At 40.1% G+C, this 21,708-nt stretch overlaps 1 protein-coding gene across 1 annotated transcript; it reads right to left on the minus strand.

Moving 5' to 3' along the window:
* Positions 1-269: 269 nt before the first annotated feature.
* LOC117972888 (START domain-containing protein 10-like) lies at positions 270-19,863 on the minus strand. Its single transcript, XM_059028548.1, has 7 exons — positions 19,447-19,863; positions 19,064-19,276; positions 5,341-5,488; positions 4,641-4,744; positions 3,392-3,509; positions 1,669-1,721; positions 270-544 (listed from the first exon to the last, which is right to left on the minus strand). The coding sequence occupies exons 2-7, from the start codon at positions 19,220-19,222 to the stop codon at positions 317-319; spliced, it is 810 nt and encodes a 269-aa protein (XP_058884531.1). The 5' UTR covers positions 19,223-19,276; positions 19,447-19,863; the 3' UTR covers positions 270-316.
* Between the last annotated feature and the right edge of the window lie 1,845 nt (positions 19,864-21,708).

The following is a 21,708-nucleotide window of genomic DNA, read 5'->3' on the forward strand; positions in this document are numbered from 1 at the left end:
CTGGAATGGACAGCAATAACATAACAAAATACACTGGGTGGTAACCCTAGTGTGCAAGTATGAGTCTAAATGTGTGGGTATCTATATGGGCCACTGTATGTTAGTATCGATGAGTGTCAGAGGGGGAATATGCATTTGTGTGTGCGTCTGTCTGTCGTAATTAACTAGTCTTTAGGCTCCCGACTCCTGAATTCCTTAGACTGTGTAGGGCCCTGTCTATTTGTTGGAATTTTCTTATGTGTTTCAGTCTAGGCTTCTGTATGTGTATATGTGTGTGTGTGTGTGTGGGGGGGGGCTGTGTATGTGTGTGTAGGTCTCAGTTGGTGTTCTCCTCGTCGCTGCCCTCGCCCTGCTCTTCCTTGGCCTCGCTCAGGCTGCTCTCGTCGATGTTCTCCAGGGAGTCAGCGTGCTGGATGCTCAGCTCAGACAGCGGGATGCTCTGCAGCCGGTTCTGCTCTGGGTACAGCCAGGGCTTGAAGCCAGGGTTGTGCTTCTGCTTCCACTCGGGGTACTTGAGACACGCCTTGTAGATCTTTTTCATTGCCTGCAGACCACAATGATACAAGATAAGAACATTTTCCAGAATGTCTCGAGTTATAAATGACTTATTTTTAAATACAAATCTTAAGACATGGATCTTATTTTTTAGTAAAAACGGCAGTAAAAACAGACATGACAGTTGTTAAAACAATAACTGACTCCCTGCAGTCCAATAACTGCCCCCCCACACCACACACACTCCTGGCTAGACTGACCCCACGTAACTCAGTCAGTTTATAACTTGCAGCAGGGTGAGAATACCTTTCCTTCCAGACCAGAGCACATTCAATATTTAGAAGTGCATCGTTTGGCCACTAACTTTAAAAAGAAAACACAAAGAAAGCAAAGCATGTGGAGGGAGCTGTGTTACAGGCGGCCAGCATGAAAGTTTAATCAGGGTAGAGGAGCAGCGAGCTGATAGAGACCCATAGCCATCAGCACGCCGATGAACACAAACCAGCTCACTTACTGAATCCAGGCCCTGAACACTCCAACTCATTCTGCTCCACAGGACCCTATGAACATCAACTGCACAGTACTTCATGAACGTGCAGTGAGCAGGTTCAAACAACGGAGGGTAGCTGAAGTTCACTTTAACTACATATCCCATATTTTTGCAAGTTTTCAATAGAAATCTATAATATTCAAATCAATTAAATTCTTATGATTTGATATCTTTTATTCGACCAATATGGAAATAAAAAAAGAAATTAAAAAACGGGCTTCCAGTCTTGTCACCTTGTGTTTTTTTAGTTTTTTTTTCCAGGACAAAGGTTATAATATATTATAAAAGAAAAAGTAACCTGAACAGATAAAGGGATAGTTCTCATCTAGATCTTTTTCTGTGCCTGTACCCGTTTAATATTCAATGATCTGTGTTCTGCAGGATTCTCTATAGTTTTGGCTTAGATCATCATTTGCTTACTAACTATTGGAGCAAAAAAACAAACATACAAACAAAAACACCTGAAGGCTGATTGTAGGGAAGTGAGGTGGAGAATTGTATTAGCATGGCAGTGTGCACTGAAGCCCATGGAAGAAGCTCACAGACATGCATTCCCTGCCACACTTTCTCACAATCAGCTGGAAAACTAGTAGCACATCCCACTCCCCCATGACTGCACTTACTTTGGGGGCCAGCAACTGGGAAGACTTGTTGACGACCCACTTTGGTAATGAGCCTATGGGCACAGAAAATAAATAATATCAGTTTCCCCTGAGCTGAAAGAAGAGAAGAGGATCTTACAAAATAAAAAGGGCTTGGAGTAACCGACATCTGGTTAGAAAATGCAGCGTCATTATCACAAAGCACAATTGCTTCGAATCATTTTTAGGTCAATAACACATTGGAGAAATTCTATTCACACCTGGGAGCTTGCAGTCAACCAACATTCTTCAGGTATTCTAACGATCTGGCCAGCAGCTGCTCTGTATAACTGAAGCCATCAGGGCTTCTCAATGTATTAGACCTGCAATTAAGTAACTTCAAACGGCAGGCATAGGGCCTCATTTACAAAAGGGCACTAAATGTAGTTGCAACGTGCACATTAAGTAGCGAGCATAACGTGCACCAGAAATCTAAATTCTGTCCCATTTACTAACAGAGAACTCATTCACTTACGTGCACACTATTTGGCTAATTTACATACCATAGCGTGCACACTACATGTACGTGAGCGATAATTTAATGTGCACGATCATGTCCGAGACTTACCCATGACCACTCCGATATAAAAAGCCCCAGCAGTCCAGGTGTATCTTTTGGTCAGTGGCTTATTGTGAAAGGTGGAGGTGACTTACATTAACCGAAAATGAGCGATCAGCAGACACAGCTCTCCGTAGGAGACAGGCAGAGGCAACGCAAACTAAAACTGCACGCAGAGGAGTTAGAAATTCTAGCAGAGGAGGTTGTTTTAAATTATAATACCTGGTTTGGTCCAGTGTTTTTTTTAACCGCTCTATTATTTGTACCAATGTAGAACTATAAAATACAATTTAAGAAATTATAACACATTCATTCACACTTAATATAACCTGTTATTTGCAGATCATTTTCACTGCTCTATATAAAAAATGTTAATGCATGTATGCCTCCATGATGCCAGATAGATTTTAGCTCAGTAAAATAGGTTTAAATAGTGCGCCTATCCGTGGTTAAAGCCTGGTTTCCAAACAAACTAATTAACGCTTACTTTAAGGTGCACACTACGATTATCGCCCTTTAGTAAATACGGTGTGAATAAAGCTCATCTCATTATTCAGAGCGGGATGCCTCATTTAAAAACATTATCATGTATTACCATACAAATCACATATTTTATTCTGACTACCATAGTGTGGCCCAATAAAATCAGTGTGCACCATAGTATGCCCACGCGACAATTAATAAAATTGCAATAGTAAATACGGAAATCATGCACACTAATTGCTATTATGATGCACAGCGTTTAGTGTCCTTTCGTAAATGAGGCCCATAGCTTTTGAACCCACTCAGCATGGTGCCAGTTGCTTTTCAACAGGAGCACAGACAAGCAGACAGTATTTAGAACAGCATCAAAATCACTCAACACTTACTCCAAATGAACACAAACTTACTTGTGTTTTGCTTAAACAATGGGAAATCATTTAAACCACTGAATGTGGATGGTAAGTTATATTCTCTATTTTTTTTTTTTTTTTTTTTTTAATAAACTGGAAGGGTGAAATACATGGTCTAAATACAAGTGTTTTAAAATCCTGCTGTTGCAATTTGTTAAGTATAGAGAAATGGGCATAAGAGATAACGAGAGTTATCTCCTCACATACAAACATTGACATGTCTCTGCCAAATTGATCAAATGAAGTGTCTTACCTTTAGGGTCCACGTGTGCCAGGTAAGTGAGGGTACAGCTCTTGGGTCCGTTGCTCTGAATGAAGTAGCCTGTCTGAATTGAAACTGCACGGACCATGGTCTTCTTCGCCGGGTATTTCTAAGGAAGGATCAACAAAAGACTGGTCATGTCATTACTGTAGGCCGTGGGACTGGCAGGCAGTGTGTCCTGCATCTCACAATCACTTTTGGGTTATCTGCAGGATGTGCAAGACAGTCTGTCTTAGAAGTTAAGGGATTGGTGTAAAGTGTTTCCTTGTGGTTATAGCCGAGGGACTGGGAGTGTGGCCTAGAGCAGGAGACGTATACCTGAAGGTAATGTGGCCTGGTGATTAGACCCAAGGTACTAGGAGGCAGCTCCAATATCTATCAACCTAGCATGAAATCAGGGTGCTGAATTTCTCACTCTTCTAATCCTATATTCTTTGAGAATTTCTTAATTATATTACATGTAGTGTACATCAAATAGAACAAATGCTTCTCAGTTGCTGAATAAGAGAACTGAAATGCAGCTATTACTCATGCAGTTTCAGTGCATTTTAAAGACTGGTACGGAAATGTGTCAAATTTCCAAGAAAGGACATCTCTTTGATTCAAGGAAATGCATTACAGATTGGCGGAGACGAAGTATTGGTTAAGAACACAATATCACTTCCTCCTCAGCTGCTTGAGCCCTGACTATTTAGCAAGTGGAATGGTGTTTATAAAGTAACAGAGCTACCCATCTCCAAGAGGGCACGGTCACGGGCCCAACCCTACAGCGCACTGCTTCAAGTTATGTGAAACATCCTGCAGCTTCTGAAGACAAAATGGCTTTACAGTAATTAGACAGACAGCTCATTTTAACAGATGTTTAAATCTGTTAAAAACCAACTAGCGGTCTAATTACACTAAAGACAAATAATTGTAATTAGAGCACCACTGATTAATCTGTATCTGAAGAAAGGGATTGAGGTTGATGAATGCTTTCTTTAATTCGTTTGTATTGGGGAAAGTGATGCAGGGGCACCAGTTTAATTTTCTCCACAAGTGTTTTGCGAGTCAACTCTTGTGTGTTACTTTATCTGTTACTTTGATATTGTGTATATATATATATATATATATATATATATATATATATATATATATATATATATATATATATATTCTTTTAATTCACATAGCCCATCTATTATTTTTTTTTTATAATACATGGTGCAGTCTGTACAGTTACTGTGGGAGGGCTACTTACAGTGTGTTTTACAGAATAGTTCATGATGATGTAATCGTCTCCCATGGGCAGCCAAGAGCGCAAGGTGAGCACATCCCTGTTCTTCAGAGGCTTGGGACACTTCCCTGGGTAAAGAGGTTAAGAAGAGTGTTAGGAAAGAGAACCAGCCAATGAGGGGTACATGCACAGCCTTGGGTACGAGTCCAGCATTAATTCGCAAAAGGGTTGCGTTTTTCTCACTTAATGGAGTTGGCTGCAACCAAGGTATGTGTCACAGGACACCTCTGTAAAGAGAGATGCTGCATCTCAGTGGGTTTATCCTATAAAAAATGCAATAAAATGAAAGGGTGTGACTATGTCCACAATGCACCCCATCAAGTTCTTTAATGTGATTACTGTATAAAACATCCTGCTTATCCTTTTTGTTTGTTTTAAGTCCACATTAAAACAGCGGTTGCTTTTGGAATGTAAACACTTAAAGACTGGTTTCTCTCCTATGTTTTATAATGCACTATTGTGAAGGAGAATGACAACAGTATAGTAGATCTGTATCAAAGACATTGTTAAAGCAGGATTTTAATATAAGGTATTTCTTTCAGATCTTACAGAAGTATGTTAAACATCATGTGTGATCTACAGTGGATATTATATACAGGTGGACGAGGTCACCGGTTCGTGCCCAGTCTCCACCCTGTTACTCCAGTCCTCCTCCCACTCTTACATGAGTAGTATCCTACATCCGCGTTCACGGTCAGCTTGCCAATGTCGAAGGTCTCGATCACGTTGCTGTCCCATTTCTTCCTGTACTCAGTGTCGTGGAGGACGTCGTACATGGTATTGCTGGAAACATCCTTACTCACCATCCGGCACTACATGAAGAGAGGGAACAACCATCAGATGCACATAACAAACATTAGATTTGAAATTCCACTAATGTTACACCTGGATTACGCTCGCATCCAGGACACGTCAAAAGTAATTGAAGCAATTGAAGCTAACAGGACCTTGCTCTGACTAACTTCCATTAACACTGCCCCGAGGGGTTTGATACCTTGAGACATAGAACTTCGGTTCATAAACCGACCGTTTAAGTCACCTTTGTTTGCAAGACTGAACTCGGAAAATTCCCACCTGCGTGATTCATCGTTTTCATTTGATTCCAATGTAACGAATCATCCGAAGTGGTAAGGTGTGTCAAATGCACACTTCCTTGTGTTCCTGAATACTGTAGATTATACTTCCTTTATAGTCCCAAAATAAAACCAGCGAGTCCAAAGGATCATTAAGCCTTAGAAATGTCACATTATAAATATAACAGAAAATACTTTGAGCCATTTTCACCTTACACACATCTATTCAGGTACATACTGAAGATACACACAGACACACAGTAGATATACAGACCGCAACATAGACATCTACAGCCAACAAAAACTGCACTCCAAACCTATGCCATCTCCCTGCAATAAAACCCTGGAGACACAGGATGAGTTTCCATTCCTGTATAGCAACTACATGTGTTAAAATAGATTTCAAGAGTAACAAGTCCCAGGGAAGCCTTCTCCCTGCGCTCTGATCAACAGTGACGTGTGCCTCGTTCGTGACAGCAGCTCTGAGCGACAGAATGTTTGACACACAAATGAAACAAATACATTCCAGCCATCTGTCTTCTGCAATCTAAATGTGAAACTGAAAACGAGCGACTTGGCATAATTTGTAGTGTACAGCTCTGGCCAAAAGTTTTGCATCACCCTATAGCATTACCAAATGTTGCTTCATAAAGTCAAATGAAACCTGCTGAATAATGTTACGTTAACATATGGAATTACATACCGCTTTGTAGTTTTCCAAATACTTAACGAAAAACTGACAGATTAAAAAAAGTGACATTACAAAATCTAACATGAAATACTGTATTATGACTTTTGCAATCTCATCATTCTGTATTTTCTTTGATTACATGATGTTAAATAAAATATCTAAATTATGTTCATATAGGTTTTTTTTATTCTTTATGTCTCAATCCTAAAATTCTAGGTGATGCTAAATATTTGGCCATAGCTGTATACAGGTGCCTATACACACTGGAACCTGAATATTGCTTGTTAGAAACAGTGACTCCAGCTCTACACCCTACACAGTATCCCTTGAAAGCAGTAGCTAGCTAGACTTCCCTGGCCGGAAAATATGGTCCTTAGAACACCGGAAAACACCTGAAATAACTCAAGAACAAAAAAAAAACATGGTATCAACTGCGGTTTTGTATTTAGAAGGTGAGGGGGGGGGGGGGGGGGGGGGGTATTTAGAATAGCAGATTGGTGTTACCCTTAAAAGAAAGAGGAGGTGTCTTCAATTACAGTCTAGGAAAATATTCTTTAACTAGGCTATATTATTAAAATAAGCCTGGCATTTGGGCAACGTGGCCACTGTTTAACAAGTACACCAATCTTGATGTCGCTTCAATCATGCCGTGATACAGTGCAGTCAACGTATAGCACTTACACCCTAGCCACACAATCTACATAGCGCACGATCAACATGCATTGACACTGTCATTCACAATCACGTTCTCAACATGGGATGATTCACAATAAAAACACCAAAAACATAAAAGATACAGGCTATATTAACTACTAAAGTCATTTTTACTCCTGAAAAGCACATCCTAGTCCATTTACTGTCTAAATGAATGTTGTTTTTGGTTACAAAAACACTTCCTCGTTGCACTCTGACCTCTTTTGAACAATGGGAAGAAACCATGTGATTATTCTTAAATGAATTCTCTTACCTGACCTGCTGACTGGGAGTTGTGCTGATAAGAGCAACAGGTACCTTTACAACTGAGAACAGCTGCAGAGTGGCTGGCAGAACTAGGTAAATATTAGTAAAATGCAGCTCATTGCTAAAAAACAAAGCTGAGCTACGCACAACTACTAAATCATCCTAGTGCTTACCCAAAAGAGCTACTGACACTGAAGACACTATCGTTTTATGAGGAGAATTTTTTTTTTAAATACAAGTACTGTATGTTAAATTGCAGAAAAGACAGGTGGAGACTGAACTACAGCAGTTAGCCCAACTGAATCACTTTATGTTTTTACAAAGAATACACATGCAAATGCAAAAGCATACAAAGGAACCAGTTTTACCTAACTGTTGAGGGGAACATTTTACTTGGTGGGAATGGAATAACCTGGTAGGCTAAGGATGTTCTAAAGGATCTATAAAAAAAAAAGAAAGGCTGATTTTATAAGTATTGCAAGATGAGATGAACAGTAGATATTCTCGCCCCAATTTACACGTCAGAGACACAGAGAGGAAGGAAATCTGAAACTACATTAGCCTCTCTAGCCTTCATTGCACTTGGCCTGTCTAAGAGGCATAGAAGTCTGTTACCATGGAAACCACCACAGACAACCACAGTTGTAAGTTCAGGTTAGAGAAGCTGAACCATTCTTTGTAGCATCAAAGCCAGATAAAAGAAGTGTAACTCAATGTGCAACACACAGGACCACTATGAGATCAAACCATAGGCCATAATACAGTTTACATCTCTATAGATTTCCATCTTCCTTATTACTGTCTTTATAGAACTGTATATAGATAGCTAGATAGCTAGCTAGATAGATAGATAGATAGATATTAGTGCTGGGACAAATATCCAAATATTCGAACAAATATTTTTTTGACATGTATTCGGATACAAAATTCAGATGTTCGTATTTGCTAGAAATTTCAAAAATACCTTGCACTTATTTACCGCCTCGCCAGAAGTGGTGCTACAGTTTCAAACATGGCAAATGAAAAAGAGCTCTGTGTGATATGCAAGATTAATATAAAAAAAAAACACAGGATCAACACAGCAGCTTGAGCCTCTATTTAAAAGTTTTAGACTGCAAAAAGTAAACAAACCAGATTCTGCGCGTGCAAGCACAGTGCTCTCTCTGGAAGGCACAGGTGTCACTGTCCATCCATCAACAGTCCAAAGCACCTTTGACCATTGTTCCATAGTCCAATTTCTGTGTTCTTGTGCCTACTTTAGCCTTTTAGTCGTGTTCCCCTTTCTTAACAGAGGTATTCTTACTGCAACACATCCTTTAGTCCCGATTTCAAGAGTGACCTTCATACTGTTGATTTGATGGACAACGACACTTGTGCCTTCTGCCAGTTCTGTTGTCAATTCAATGCTTGTCTTCTTTCTATTCCTTAAGGATATTATTTTCAAGTGTTGCTCATCCTTGTTAGACAGCTTTTTGGGTCTTCCAGTCCTGGGTTTGTCAATTACAGATGGTGTTTCGCTGTACTTTATGCTTTGGATACAACACCTTGAAAATCGAGTGATGCGAGCTATTTCACTGAATGATTTTCCTTCTTTATGCAAGTCAAGGTTGTTATAATAGTAGAAAACACTAGTGGAGGCTTTGAGTAAATTGTTGATGCTCATAATGCATCAGAGTAGAAAAATGCAACATGTCAGACTTTTGCACAGCAGTGTATATGTATATATGTGTATATATATATGTGTATATATATATATATGTGTATATATATATATATATATATATATATATATATATATATATATATATATATATATATATAAAACGTGTTGGTATTCATGTTCTTTCTAATTGGATTGGTTTACAGAATATTATTCAGTTAACTATTCTCAAATCTAATTTTGTGAAAGCCAAGATCGGAGAAGTAAACAGTCTTGCCAATGTATAAAAATAGTCATCATGAAGTCCCTGCTTTATCTGTTATCACTTATCAGCTGCTTTGTAAAACAGTTTCAGACCGACAATCATACAATACTTGAATTTTTTTTTTTTTTTTTTTTTTTTTTTTTTAACAGAGACTAGAAACTAACAAGAGACGTTAGTGATAAATGTTACAGCACTTTTGACCCTGTCTAAGCATATTTAAACCACTTGTTTTATTTTAGATGCGGCCCCATAGTTACACACCGATATCCAAGATCCTTCCTTAAAAAAAACAAAAAAAACTTGTAACAGACAAAGCAAAATAACAATTACTAACGTCCACCAGTCACTGGACACAGGACTTTGAAACCAACAGAGTTCACAGGACACAGCATAATTTAAAAAAACACTTAAGTAGAGACAGCATTATCCATTCCATAAATAGCAGAGCTATCAATGTGAATTATGTAGCACAGAACTAAATATCAGGATGCATTTTTGTTTAGTGATAAGGCGTCAGTATTTTAAAATCCACTTCATCTTCCCCAAATGTAAAATGCTGAAGATCTCTGCTTCACATCATTTCTGTGCAGCTTCATCAGTTAATGATAAACCAGCATATTATTTAAATGGCCTAATGTCTTCAATTGATTATTATTTCTAAATTTGGCTTGAAGAATAGCCTGCAATGTTATCTGATTCCTCAATCATAAAACAAGAGTGCTTTTGGATTTCAAAACGCGGGCAAGTATTGCATCCACATTAAGAATTGCAGACAAGGGCTATCACGATTTTTGTAGGATTTCCTAAATGGAGGCCAATAAAATCCCATGGGGAAGATGAGCAAATTCAAAGCCCCGTTAACACAACCAACATGAAGCGTAGGTACAGCAGGGAGGTCGCTGCAGAGGAGGAAGCTTTGGAGTTGGAGTAAATGCGTAAACAGCAGCATGCTGACTCTGAGAGGCTCCTGCTGAGAACGATTGTACAATTTCATCAGCTAACCAGGAACAGGTCTCAGTACACGTGAGATAAAACAACAACAATACCTACATTCTCTCTCTCTCTCTCTCTCTCTCTCTCTCTCTCTCTCTCTCTCTCTCTCTCTCTCTCTCTCTCTCTCTCTCTCTCTCTCTCTCTCTCTCTCTCTCTCTCTCTCTCTCTCTCTCTCTCTCTCTCTCTCTCTCTCTCTCTCTCTCTCTCTCTCTCTCTCTCTCTCTCTCTCTCTCTACCAGCAGGGGACCAGATCTCTTTACCGGCGACTCAAAAACGATTTCAATGCAGCCCCTCAATATGATTTTATTGGTCAGTAGGCCCCTTCTTTGTTATCATTTCTGTCATCTTCAGTGCACTTGTGCTCTACAGACACTGCAAGCATTTCCACCCCACCCCCTCTTAATGCTGCATCCACGATGGAGTCGATCTTGTGGAAATGAAACCATAAAAACTCACATGAAGGAGCTTATAGACTGAATATTAAATATAACAAGCCAGGGGTGAAAATAAGACTCCCATTGAATAGCATATCAATCCATTACCAGGAGTTTAATAAGACACACTTGTTACCTATACACTGTGGCTAATCAGGCTTGTATTAAAACCTGGAATGGATAAATCTGCTATGCACTAGGAGTCTTATTTCCATCCCTGATACTAGCAGTGGACAGTTATGCAATATAGCAATGTTTTATTTACAGTGTACAGTGTAATACTGCTGGCTGGTCCATGAACTCTCAGGGGTTAACTCCATCCTCCAAACTGCTCCACAGTAATTCCAATCCATCACCATTTTAGTCTTCCCTGCATTTTTTTTTTTTGAGTGCCCAATTATTTTACCCCTGATTTTCTCCCCAATTTAGAATGTCCAATTATTTTCTCCCCTCACAGAAACTCAAGAGTGGATGACAGCGAGCTACTGGCCTTTCGAGAACAAAGGCCAGCCCTGCAGGTGTCCGCCTGAGCTCACTAAGCACTTGTTTTGACACCCTAGCCAGCGGGAGTACCAGAGCCAATGCAACGCTCCCTCCCAAATCCCCAGCAAAGACCTCCGACTTCGCACAGCCAGGACGTGAACCTGCACTCCCCTGACTGCATGACTCACCCTGCACACCACATGCCGTGCTTTCAAAAGGTGAGCCACCGGGACCCAGTCTTTCCTACGTCTTGACGAGCTGCTTACAAACCTGCACCTCGTTACTTTCAGATATATTTCAACCCCCAAAGCGACTGAGGTCTTAACAGAGTGGCTGTACGAATAGAGAAAGCTCTTCAGATTTTTTTTTATAAATTTAGTCGTCGCCAATTTATCTGTATCCTCGGCTCACCGCTCGCAACCCCCCCCGCCGACTCAGGAAATGGCAGCTGGAACATGTGTCCTCCGAAACGTGCTCCTGCCAAGCCGTCATTTTTCGCATTGCAGATCCACAACGATGCCACCAGTCCTATAGTGCCGGAGGACAACACAGATCTGGCGGCTCCACTGCAGAACCACAGGCGCCCTATTGGCCACAGGGGTCGCTGATGCGCGGTGAGCCGTGGATTCCCCTGACGACCTAAGCCCTTCCTACCCGGGCAGCGCTCAGCCAATTGTGCGCTGCCCCCTAGGAACTCCCGGTCACGGTCGGCTATGACATAGCCTGGATTCGAACTTGCGATCTCCAGGCTATAGGGCACATCCTGCACTCCGCGTGGAGCTCCTTTACTGGATGCGCCACTCGGGAGCCCCAAAGCTCTTCAGATTGATAGGGTGGAAGTACACTGTGCTTGAACTAGAACAGGCTTTAACTCAAATTAAACAAGCCTTTTGTAAAATAGAAATTACAGTCAAATACTCTCTGCTGCTTTTTAGTTTTACATGGTTGTACCAAATTCCAATCTGCAATACAGCAACCAGTTGTGTACAGGGGTGCATTGGCCTATTCTGAAAAACTTGCCAAACAGGGTTCATCAGTAACATGCGTATTTACAGCCCGTGCCAAAGATTTAAATATATTCTGGTGCCAGTATCCTGAAAAAAATCACTGTGTCCTGCGTACAGTTAAGTGAATGTGAAATGTTCTGCAAAGGGATTTCTATTGTCATAGCTTACTGTCAAGGACTTCTGAATGTGTATCCAGAAGTTGTTTTTCACTACACTGACACAAAAGAGTTAAAGTATTCAGGAAGCAGTAGGGTGCCCAACCTGTCAACAGCCTTGGGAGCCGAGGGCTGTCCTGTACACAGCTGCTCAGCGCTGTCCCCACATCACAGGAGCGTTCATTCAGCAAACCAGGCCAGCCTTCGACAAACACAAGGCCCTTGGGAAGTCAAATACCTCCAAGCCCAGCTGACGATAATTCAGCCCTTTCAACTGCATTCTCTCAACTGTTTAAACACCAATATCCTGTGGATTAGCCTACATTTACTGAAGTGCGTACACAATAAACCCAGTCATTACATACTCCCATATACTGTACTGTAGCCTCCAATAGTTAGTGAAACATAGCACTACTTAAGCAGCACAGTAAAAGTGCACATTTGATGTTATTCCACATCATTTAAGCTTAGCCTCGAGTACGTCCTGGATCAGATTTACAGAGAACATTCCAGTGGGGTAAAGTATTGCCACTGGTACCGTACCAGTAGAAGCAATGCTTTCACAAAGCTTTCCAGTTGGAAAACAAATAGAGAAGTTCTTTGCTGGGTTAGCGTGAAACTCAGAGCAGTTGCTCACTTGACCCAATAGCTTTCCTGCTAGAGAGGAGATACACATACACCTCTCCCAAAAAGACACATTTGATACAAAAAAATGTGAGAAGGCTACATTACATTTTGTCCATATATCTACAAGGCCACTGCGGGATCCCAGAAGAGCTGAAAAAAGTTTCTGTTCGTCACATCCAGTCACCTCCGACAAGCTCGCAATAAATGGGCTTGGATTAAATGCATTTGGAGGTTCTCTCTGCCTTATAGACTCGTGTGGGGTTTTTCTTATCTCCAATTAGAAAAAAAGCACTTTGAGTTCCTGCAGGGTAGCGAAAAATTCCAAGTCCCTGGAAAGCTAACACGTGTCCCCACATTTAATAATTGAAGACGTTTATGCAGGAAAAGCTTTTGAATGCACTCCCCAGAGATCCTCCTGTCCCGTTAGAGTGCAGCGTTATGAAACATGCTTATGTACACAAGACATCTAATCAGAATCCACCTGGCTCGAATGAACCAGAGGCATCCAAACTAATATGGGAGAAACCAATAATTGCACCCCCTCATTTCTGACGAGGCTCTGCATCCCAGCACCATGAAGGTTGTAGAAATACTGCTGCCGTTCCTATCATGAAAAATGTGTTATACTCATGGTCAGGTTAGGAAAGTGATTGGAAAGAAACAAACAGACACACACAGACAGTATGAAGTATGAAGATGGAATCCAATAATCTTTCCTTCTCAGGTTTTAAAGATCATATTCAGAAATTGCTTCGAACTTCCTGCCAATGCTTCTCCTTCAGTCCACACTAACCAGTAGATGTCTTATTTAATCTATTTTTTGATTGCTGTATGTTGCTGATTGACACACCATTCTGGGTCCGAAGTCCCTGCTGTCGAGCCAATCAAAGCTAACGAAGTATTCAGCCTCTGCCTGGATTCGTTGAGCGCATGATCAGCAGTGGTCACTGGAGCTCAATTAGGTAAACCCAGGCTTTCAGGAGCTCAAAGGCCACTGCAGAGATCCCTGTTTCCCTAGCTCAGTCTGATAACTAGACCACAGCAGGATTCAAACCACGTTCACATCGTCCTGCACGCCAAGCAATAAATAACAAACAGTGTAATAAAGAATCCTTTTACCATCAATACTACTCACAGCAAGTCAAAAATGTTCATATCGATAAATGGAGTTCCAACATGCATTTTACCCCCCTTCAACATCATGTTTGGTTATCATGTTATATCAACGTACAGCAATTCATGAAATATAAATAGAAAAAAAGACTTTTGATTACTTCCAATAGATATCTGTATACAATTCATATAATGCAATGTTGTACTTCAATAAAGAAAGTTGGGGTGTTGCCAGCTTGTTGGTGGAGCAGATCCAGTTTAGCACCAAGCAGTAAATGAAATGCACACCCTTACAGACGATAGTAGTAGAAATGTCAAGCCACCAGCATGCCCAACAGAGTGCAGTGTGCATGACTCGGACCCAGAACCTGCACTGAATCTCCCTACAAACCTCATGAGGAGAACTGTGCCAGTGGTGTGTTTACTGCCAGGCTCAGTCAAACGGCTCACACTTTGCACTGCAGTCAACAGACCATCTCCCTCACTCCTGACTTCCTCTTCCAGACCTGCGCAGATGGTTTCATCAGTGAAATTTGCATTTATACTCAGTGCTATGTAAATTACGTGGTCTCTTCTCAATCGTTCTTCGGAGAGCACATTAGACAGTGACAACTATTATTTCCATAGTAAAGAAAACGGGTCTGAAATACGAAATAGTTGGAAATGCCCCATACAGTAAAACAAAAGGTGGCATTTCTTACGCCCACTGGGGGCAGAGTGGTGCAATGGGGCAGGTTAATGGTTCCTATCTGGTATACCTGCTGAACTTAGAGAGAAGATGAGTTTTTAAAAGTCATCAGGGTGTCTGATGACTGAAACAGAAATCCCATACAAAGTGAATTGAAACAAGTGGTCAGTAATTAGAGAACGGTTTCCATACTTGTACCAAGTTGCCTTTAAGTTAGAAACGAGAGACATTCTTCTCTTATGCCTCACACTTTTAATCTGTAGGTTTTCATCTATTCCACTGTTTCCCACTGCAGAGTAGCTGTTGCTTACTTCGTGCTAATATTGGGCTTTCACACAGATGCAATGAGATAGTAGTGGTGGGGACAAAGCAAGACATCTGTACACTTTGAAGTAAGATGTGAGCCTTCAGTGCTTTTCCTCTGCCAGGTAACGTGGATTTCCCGCTGGCCTGGTGTTGATCGCTGAAGTGTAATGCTGGCTCCCATTGATGGCGTCCCAGCACCACTCTCTTCCAATCCCCACTCAGTCCAGCCCAGGATACTTACCTTAGCCATCCATTCCTTTCCATTGATGTCAACAATACAATCTACAAAGATCACCTATGTAGTTTTTGTAGAATTCTCATTCATAAATGTCATCACCTACCTCTGATATTCCTTGCACAGTAATTGAAGTTTACTGAAAGCCCTAGTCTGTTTCACAAAAAAAATTCAGAAGGTTGGATTCCAGTTGCCTAGGCCTGTATCTTTGAATTGTATGACTGTAGCTTTATATTCAATGTGTACAGCGCTCGGAGTTGTGTCTCACACAAAACAGCTTTGTAAGCCTAAGTTTGTTTTGCTGTACTGAGTAACATGAGCAAGGATGATTGTTTATAAGGATTTCAAAAGCACTAGCAAAACTGTGCTTGCGAAACATATCAAAACTACGCGACAACGACCTTCTACATACTGCAGTGTGGGAAACACAAAACAGAACTACAATGACATCATCCACAAGGACTTCCTCCTTCCTCTGTTACAACTTACTCGTATCAATGTTCTGTAACCACAAAATGCAACATGCAGTTTCAGTGACAAGGGCGCCACTTCCCAGTTTTAAAAGTTTGTAAAATATTTTAATGAAAAAACGAAAACAATCTCTTCAGAACACTTTGTTCCTCAACCATAATAAATTAGATAAAAAGGAAAAGGGTGCCACATTGCTATAGTTGTTTATTTAAACTACCGGATACATTCGCTGTCTACCTAAGATAATGAATAATTGCTTAATATAGTGTATCAATAATATATTAAGGTACATTATATCATTACATAGTGCAATTGTCAATTTTATTAAGGATATTTCTGTGACTCAGCACAATCCACCGCTTAATGCTATATTTGCGCTGGCTACTTTATTAAAAAAATATTAAGATTATTTTTCGGATAAATTCACTCCATTGTTTGTCGTATTATTGTACTGTAAAAAAGTTACCGTTTTTTTCGGGGGGGGGGGGGGGGGGACTCCAATAACCCAACATTATCTTTCCCCAGTCAAATCGTGCAGTGCCTAAATAAGAATATGGTAATTTACCATAATAAAAAACAGTAATGAAAAAGAAATTGTAGCACATATAAAAGCGCAACCAGATATAGTCAACGAAAGACAACACATTATTCAAATTCTTTGTCGTATTATATATTTAAGGTAAGGCAAGTTTATTTTTCAGTTAAAAGTTCTCCGGCTATAATGTTCTGCCCCCCGGCTGTACAGAATCTCTGGGGAGAACCCTGTTCATAATACTAAGTTAGTCCTCCTGAGCAGGATCATCTCACGTCTGATTTGATAAACTGCAATCAGGATCTTTAGTCCGATTTAGCGGATGATCCACCTGTGGTGGTTATCGTCTGGTACGCTGCAACCGGGATTAACAAGTGTACTAACTTTAGTCTAAGCAAGTGGACTAAACCTGCTTCAAGTGGACTCACTTTGGTACGCTGCAATCGACCCACAGAGACTAGGGTGTCTAAGTATCAGCTGCAGAGTCACTTACAGCAGATCTCACCCGAAAGACAGAGCACAAGGAGGTTAAGTGACTTGCTCAGAGTCACACAGTGGCTGAGCCGGGATTTGAACCGGGGACCTCCTGGTTACAAGCCCTTTGCTTTAACCACCGGACCACACAGCCTCCAATACAAGAGGCTGCTTTTCTGTGTCGATTCTAAACTAGACTCTTCAGTATTAAAAAAGGAAAGTGGTGCTATAAATCCACAATGATTTAGAGAACAGTGGTAGGAAACATTGTTCCAACCATCGTTTCTGGAAATCCCACACGCCCAGTCTAGCCAATTCATCTTAATAATTATAAAATACTGATCACCTCATGGGCTTTATCTCTAACACAACTCCAAGAAGACACAATACTGAGCCAAAAAAACCTGCACTTCACTCCCAAATCACTTCAGGAATGCGTCTTAAACCACGGCCAAGGTCTATTAAGAGTGGGGACAAAAATCTCTTGGAATAAGATTATCAAAGTGACTCAGAACTGCTGCACATGACAGCACAGTACACAGCAAGTGGGGAATAAGAACGCCTTGATATTACAAGGCTTCAAAAAACAAGTCTCTGCTCTCAACTGCTTCCTGGTATTTAACACCAGTAAACCCTGAAAACATGCTGTCAATGCTTTATTATGGCATGCTATGTCAGCTTTTTTTTTTTTTTTTTTTTTTTTTAAAGCTGGCTGGACCTTAGAATATGTAAGCACCCTAACTTCATAATCTGTATGTCACAGCCAAGAAGCCTGCCAGTAATTAAAGTGAACTGCCATCCTTTTATTGTGTAAAAGCAGCACTAAAAAAAATAAAGTGTGCTTACTGCTGCAGCCCAAGACCTTGACGAGTAAATCGTCCCTGTGAGCTTTTATTACAGGCCAGGGATCCCATTAACCGGGTAGACTTGAACACATTGAACATGACTGTTTCATAAACAACAGGGTGTCTGGCTTTCAGACTACAAAACAAGCAAAGCAGGGCCAACACATTCAATCACAAAGCCAGAAGATGTAGTGAATAGCACGTACAGTGGTCTTAAAATCCAGACCATCTAACATGAGAAATTGTTCATGAGGCTCCTATTGTACAGGTGCTTTTCACTACAGGGGTTTGACATGGGAAATGGGGAGGTTCAGAGCTCTCAGGCCAAACACAGCCAGGGCCCTATTAAATCGATATCAACGGAGGAGGAGCCATATATAAGGTCACAGTTTAGTAATATAGCGACCTTTGTGTGCTGAGGTTATGGCAACCCAACATCTGAAGTATTTAGTATACTTCTGTCTGTAAAATGACAAGGCGCTACGCATGTTAATATTGTATTAGATCCATCTGACAGCAAAGTTAAAAGAAAACAAACGTGGTTATATAACATAGGAAACACGCTCATGAATGTGCAACAAAAAAACAAGCAAGAACAGAGTGAAACTATCTCGTTTAAAATAAATGAAACAATCAAAGGATGTTATTTTGCTTCTTAGGAAACTGACACCTCTCTACAGAATAATCATGTTAGTAGCCTATCATACTTCCTAATGTTAAAACTGCCAGCTACAAAGATCACCTGTCAAAAGATAGGGTGTCCTAACTAAATTACCTGTTATTTCTTACTTAGCTTACAGGGACGGAAATGAGACTGCTATTGCATAACATGTACTTGATTAGCCCCAATGTATAGGTAAACAAGCTCAGGTGTGTGTTATTAAACTCAGAGGGAGTCTTATTTACATGCCTGATATACTTCGAGTATTTTTCACACCATTCATCCCCATGTGCGCGCTTTCCCACTCCGGAAATCTTCAGAAACGCCGCACTTTACTTACCATCAACAATACAGTAAGTGCTGCCTTTCTCTTCCTTGTCTGTCATCACATACATCTGGTGAATCAAGTTACACCCCAGATCTATTCGAGGGGGGTTGTAATTCAAATACACTACAAATTGCTTTCAATAACTTTTCGCTGTCTGTGTTAACCGGATACACGCATTTACCGAACAACCGGTCTTTAAAAATATAAGCTACGTCATCTTTGGCTTGTAATGCGACAGGTGTTCCTTAATGGCAGGCTTTATAATGTATATTACACTTTTGGTATATAAGACACTAGGCTGCTGTAACAACTTTAGAAGAATTATCATACGTCTGTCCAATACAAGTTTGTAACAATACCTCTATTTATAAATTAAATCGTCGTACCTTTATTTTGTGTAACGATTTCTCTTCGTCCAGTCCCTGAATCCACACGGTAGTCCCGGATTTGTTGTAAGTCACATTCCAGCCTTCATCGGAGTTACATTCATTTTTAAAACTGGTAAAAGCCAAATCGTCCGGGATTTGAACAGTGTCCCTCGACATTGTTGCAAACAACGCAACAACTATCCCGGACCTCAACAAAATAAGGTACGGCACCTAAGGATATAAACCTCAGCGTGAAAATAAACAAGGACGCTGGAAACTTAAATTAAACAGAAAAATAAAACACCACAACAATAATAAAATGTATATTTTAAAGAGAAACCAACGAACTCTGCAAGATAAAATAAAGGGAAAAAAGAAAAACAACGCACGTAAATACACACCTGTTAAAAATGAAGAAAGAAAATCTGAACCTAGCGCAACGGATACGATGGGAGAAATAGAACAGGCATAAAAACGATTTAAAAAAAATATATATATGTATATTTTCAGTCTAGTAGGTTTGTATCCTGTTAGCGACCTTTTTAAAAGAAAGAAAACGACCACAAGATGCAATTGGTCTGTCTGCACTCCCGATAGAGGTGAGGTGGTTCTCTCTCAGATCAATAAAACAAAAACCTCGTCTAGGGTTAAAAACGTCAACTGCCGATTATTAGACACTTTCCCGGTCACTGCTGTGAAGGACCCCAAAGTTGCACTACCTCTGCTATTTCAGGTTAATGATGCGAAGTGTATCAGATTTGACTGAGTGAGTGGAGAGAGAGAGAGAGATGTGAGCGACAGCTGGAACCACCCACTCGGTCACGGCACAGCCTCCCCGTTACAGGGCAACGCTGGGTCCTAATAGGAGACATGTACTTACACTTATTAGATCTTACATTATTTTTCTCTGTCGCTTAGTTATACGGACTTCTTTAGGGGTATTATTGCTGCATGTTATACATATGTAGAGAATAATAGATGACAGTATAGTGATCTGATGAAGAAAAAACTAAATAAACAAGAGGAAAGCGAGTTGTCCTCCAACATAGTAATTTGCTAGTTTATAATACCTTAATAACGTTTTAGATTCACTTATTACACTGTTATGTAGTGATATGCACATATAACCGATTTCTCTCTCAACTACATAACACTTTAGTTGAGAGAGAAATCGATATTCAGAACCTACAGAACGACTGTGGTTTGGTATTTTATAAACATGTACTTAATGCGAATTTACTGGGTATGACATGTTCTCTTGGTTTTATCTTAAAAATAGGTTTCTGGTTAAGGACGCGGGATAAAATAGAAAACAAATGTTCCACCCAGTAATTCAGCATTGGCGGTAAATGGGGCATATTTTTAAAGAGAGAAGATAATCGTCTATTCGACGATACCAAGGTATTTAATCAGCAAGTAGTCTGAATGAGGTTATCAGTCAACAACCCCCCCCCCCCCCCCCCACACACACACACAATTCTACTTGTTTTGCATATTTTTAAAGAGGAGATGCTTATCTCGAGTGAGCGAAAAATGGGCAACAAAATCTCCACCCCTAGTCTTTCTGAGTACAGAGAATTCAAAAACAGCTCTATATCCAATAATAATCAGGATCCAACAGGATACTCATCAATCACTAGAAAAAACATTGTATTCATTCTATTTCTATATACACCGTAGTTAATAACCAATTCTCAGTCAATCAGAGGAAAGTTTGCTTTCCATTAGACAATGAAGGATGTGTTTATGGACTTTACCAGAGGATATCTTTGAAGAGCTATCCAGAATCGTGGCTTTAAGCTAGCATTGATAAAAACAAAAACAAAAACAAAAAATCTCCAGAAACCCAGTTTGCTGTTGACCGTGATAAATGGGAAATAATTATAAACTGGCTCACACATCACATTGTTTTTACAAAGAAAATCATCTGGCTTTTCTGGAACTCGCAAAACTACCAAAAGAATGAGCACTATAACCTGTTGAACAAGTAAAACCAGCAGGAAATCTGCACAGCCTTCTGACCACCTCAGCAGGAGCTGCCTGGAAATTGCTGAAAGGGCGAGATTAACATTAGTCCCGTGCATATTCATCAATTTAACCAGCACACAGGAGACAGTATGCATTTCATCATCACCACCATGTTTCTGCTTTTCAAAACAATTCTACTTTTTAGGATCACCAATATATGTAATACAAAGGGGTAGACTTAGACGATCAAGCGTTTTTCGGGAGTTAACTAATATTTGAGGGCCGGGTTGGAACAAAGACCTGAACTGGAAATACTGACTTTGCCAACAGCTATCCTAAGATGTTGTTGCATTGAAGCAATAAAACATTAATTATCTCTGATACAAAACCAGTAGTTTTGTTTCCAAATAAAACAGTGTTTGTTGTATAAATCTGTGTTCACAAGAACTGCTTTGTAATATGCTCTTACTAATCAATAAACTAGAGTTGATTTCTGCAGTACAAGTGAATCAGAGAAGCATTTTAAATAAGCAACGATACTTAATGTTATAGTAAAAGTCATGAGACACTAAAGGACACATTTTGCCTTCAAATGAGAGCCACAAATAAAATATTTATTATGAAAGTTGTTTCATCCGAAATGGAACTACCGTAGGGTATATATATTTATAGAAATGAACTATTGCCATGTTTTT

This window comes from Acipenser ruthenus, chromosome 8 (genome assembly GCF_902713425.1).
Source record: "Acipenser ruthenus chromosome 8, fAciRut3.2 maternal haplotype, whole genome shotgun sequence".
Lineage (NCBI taxonomy): Eukaryota > Metazoa > Chordata > Actinopteri > Acipenseriformes > Acipenseridae > Acipenser > Acipenser ruthenus.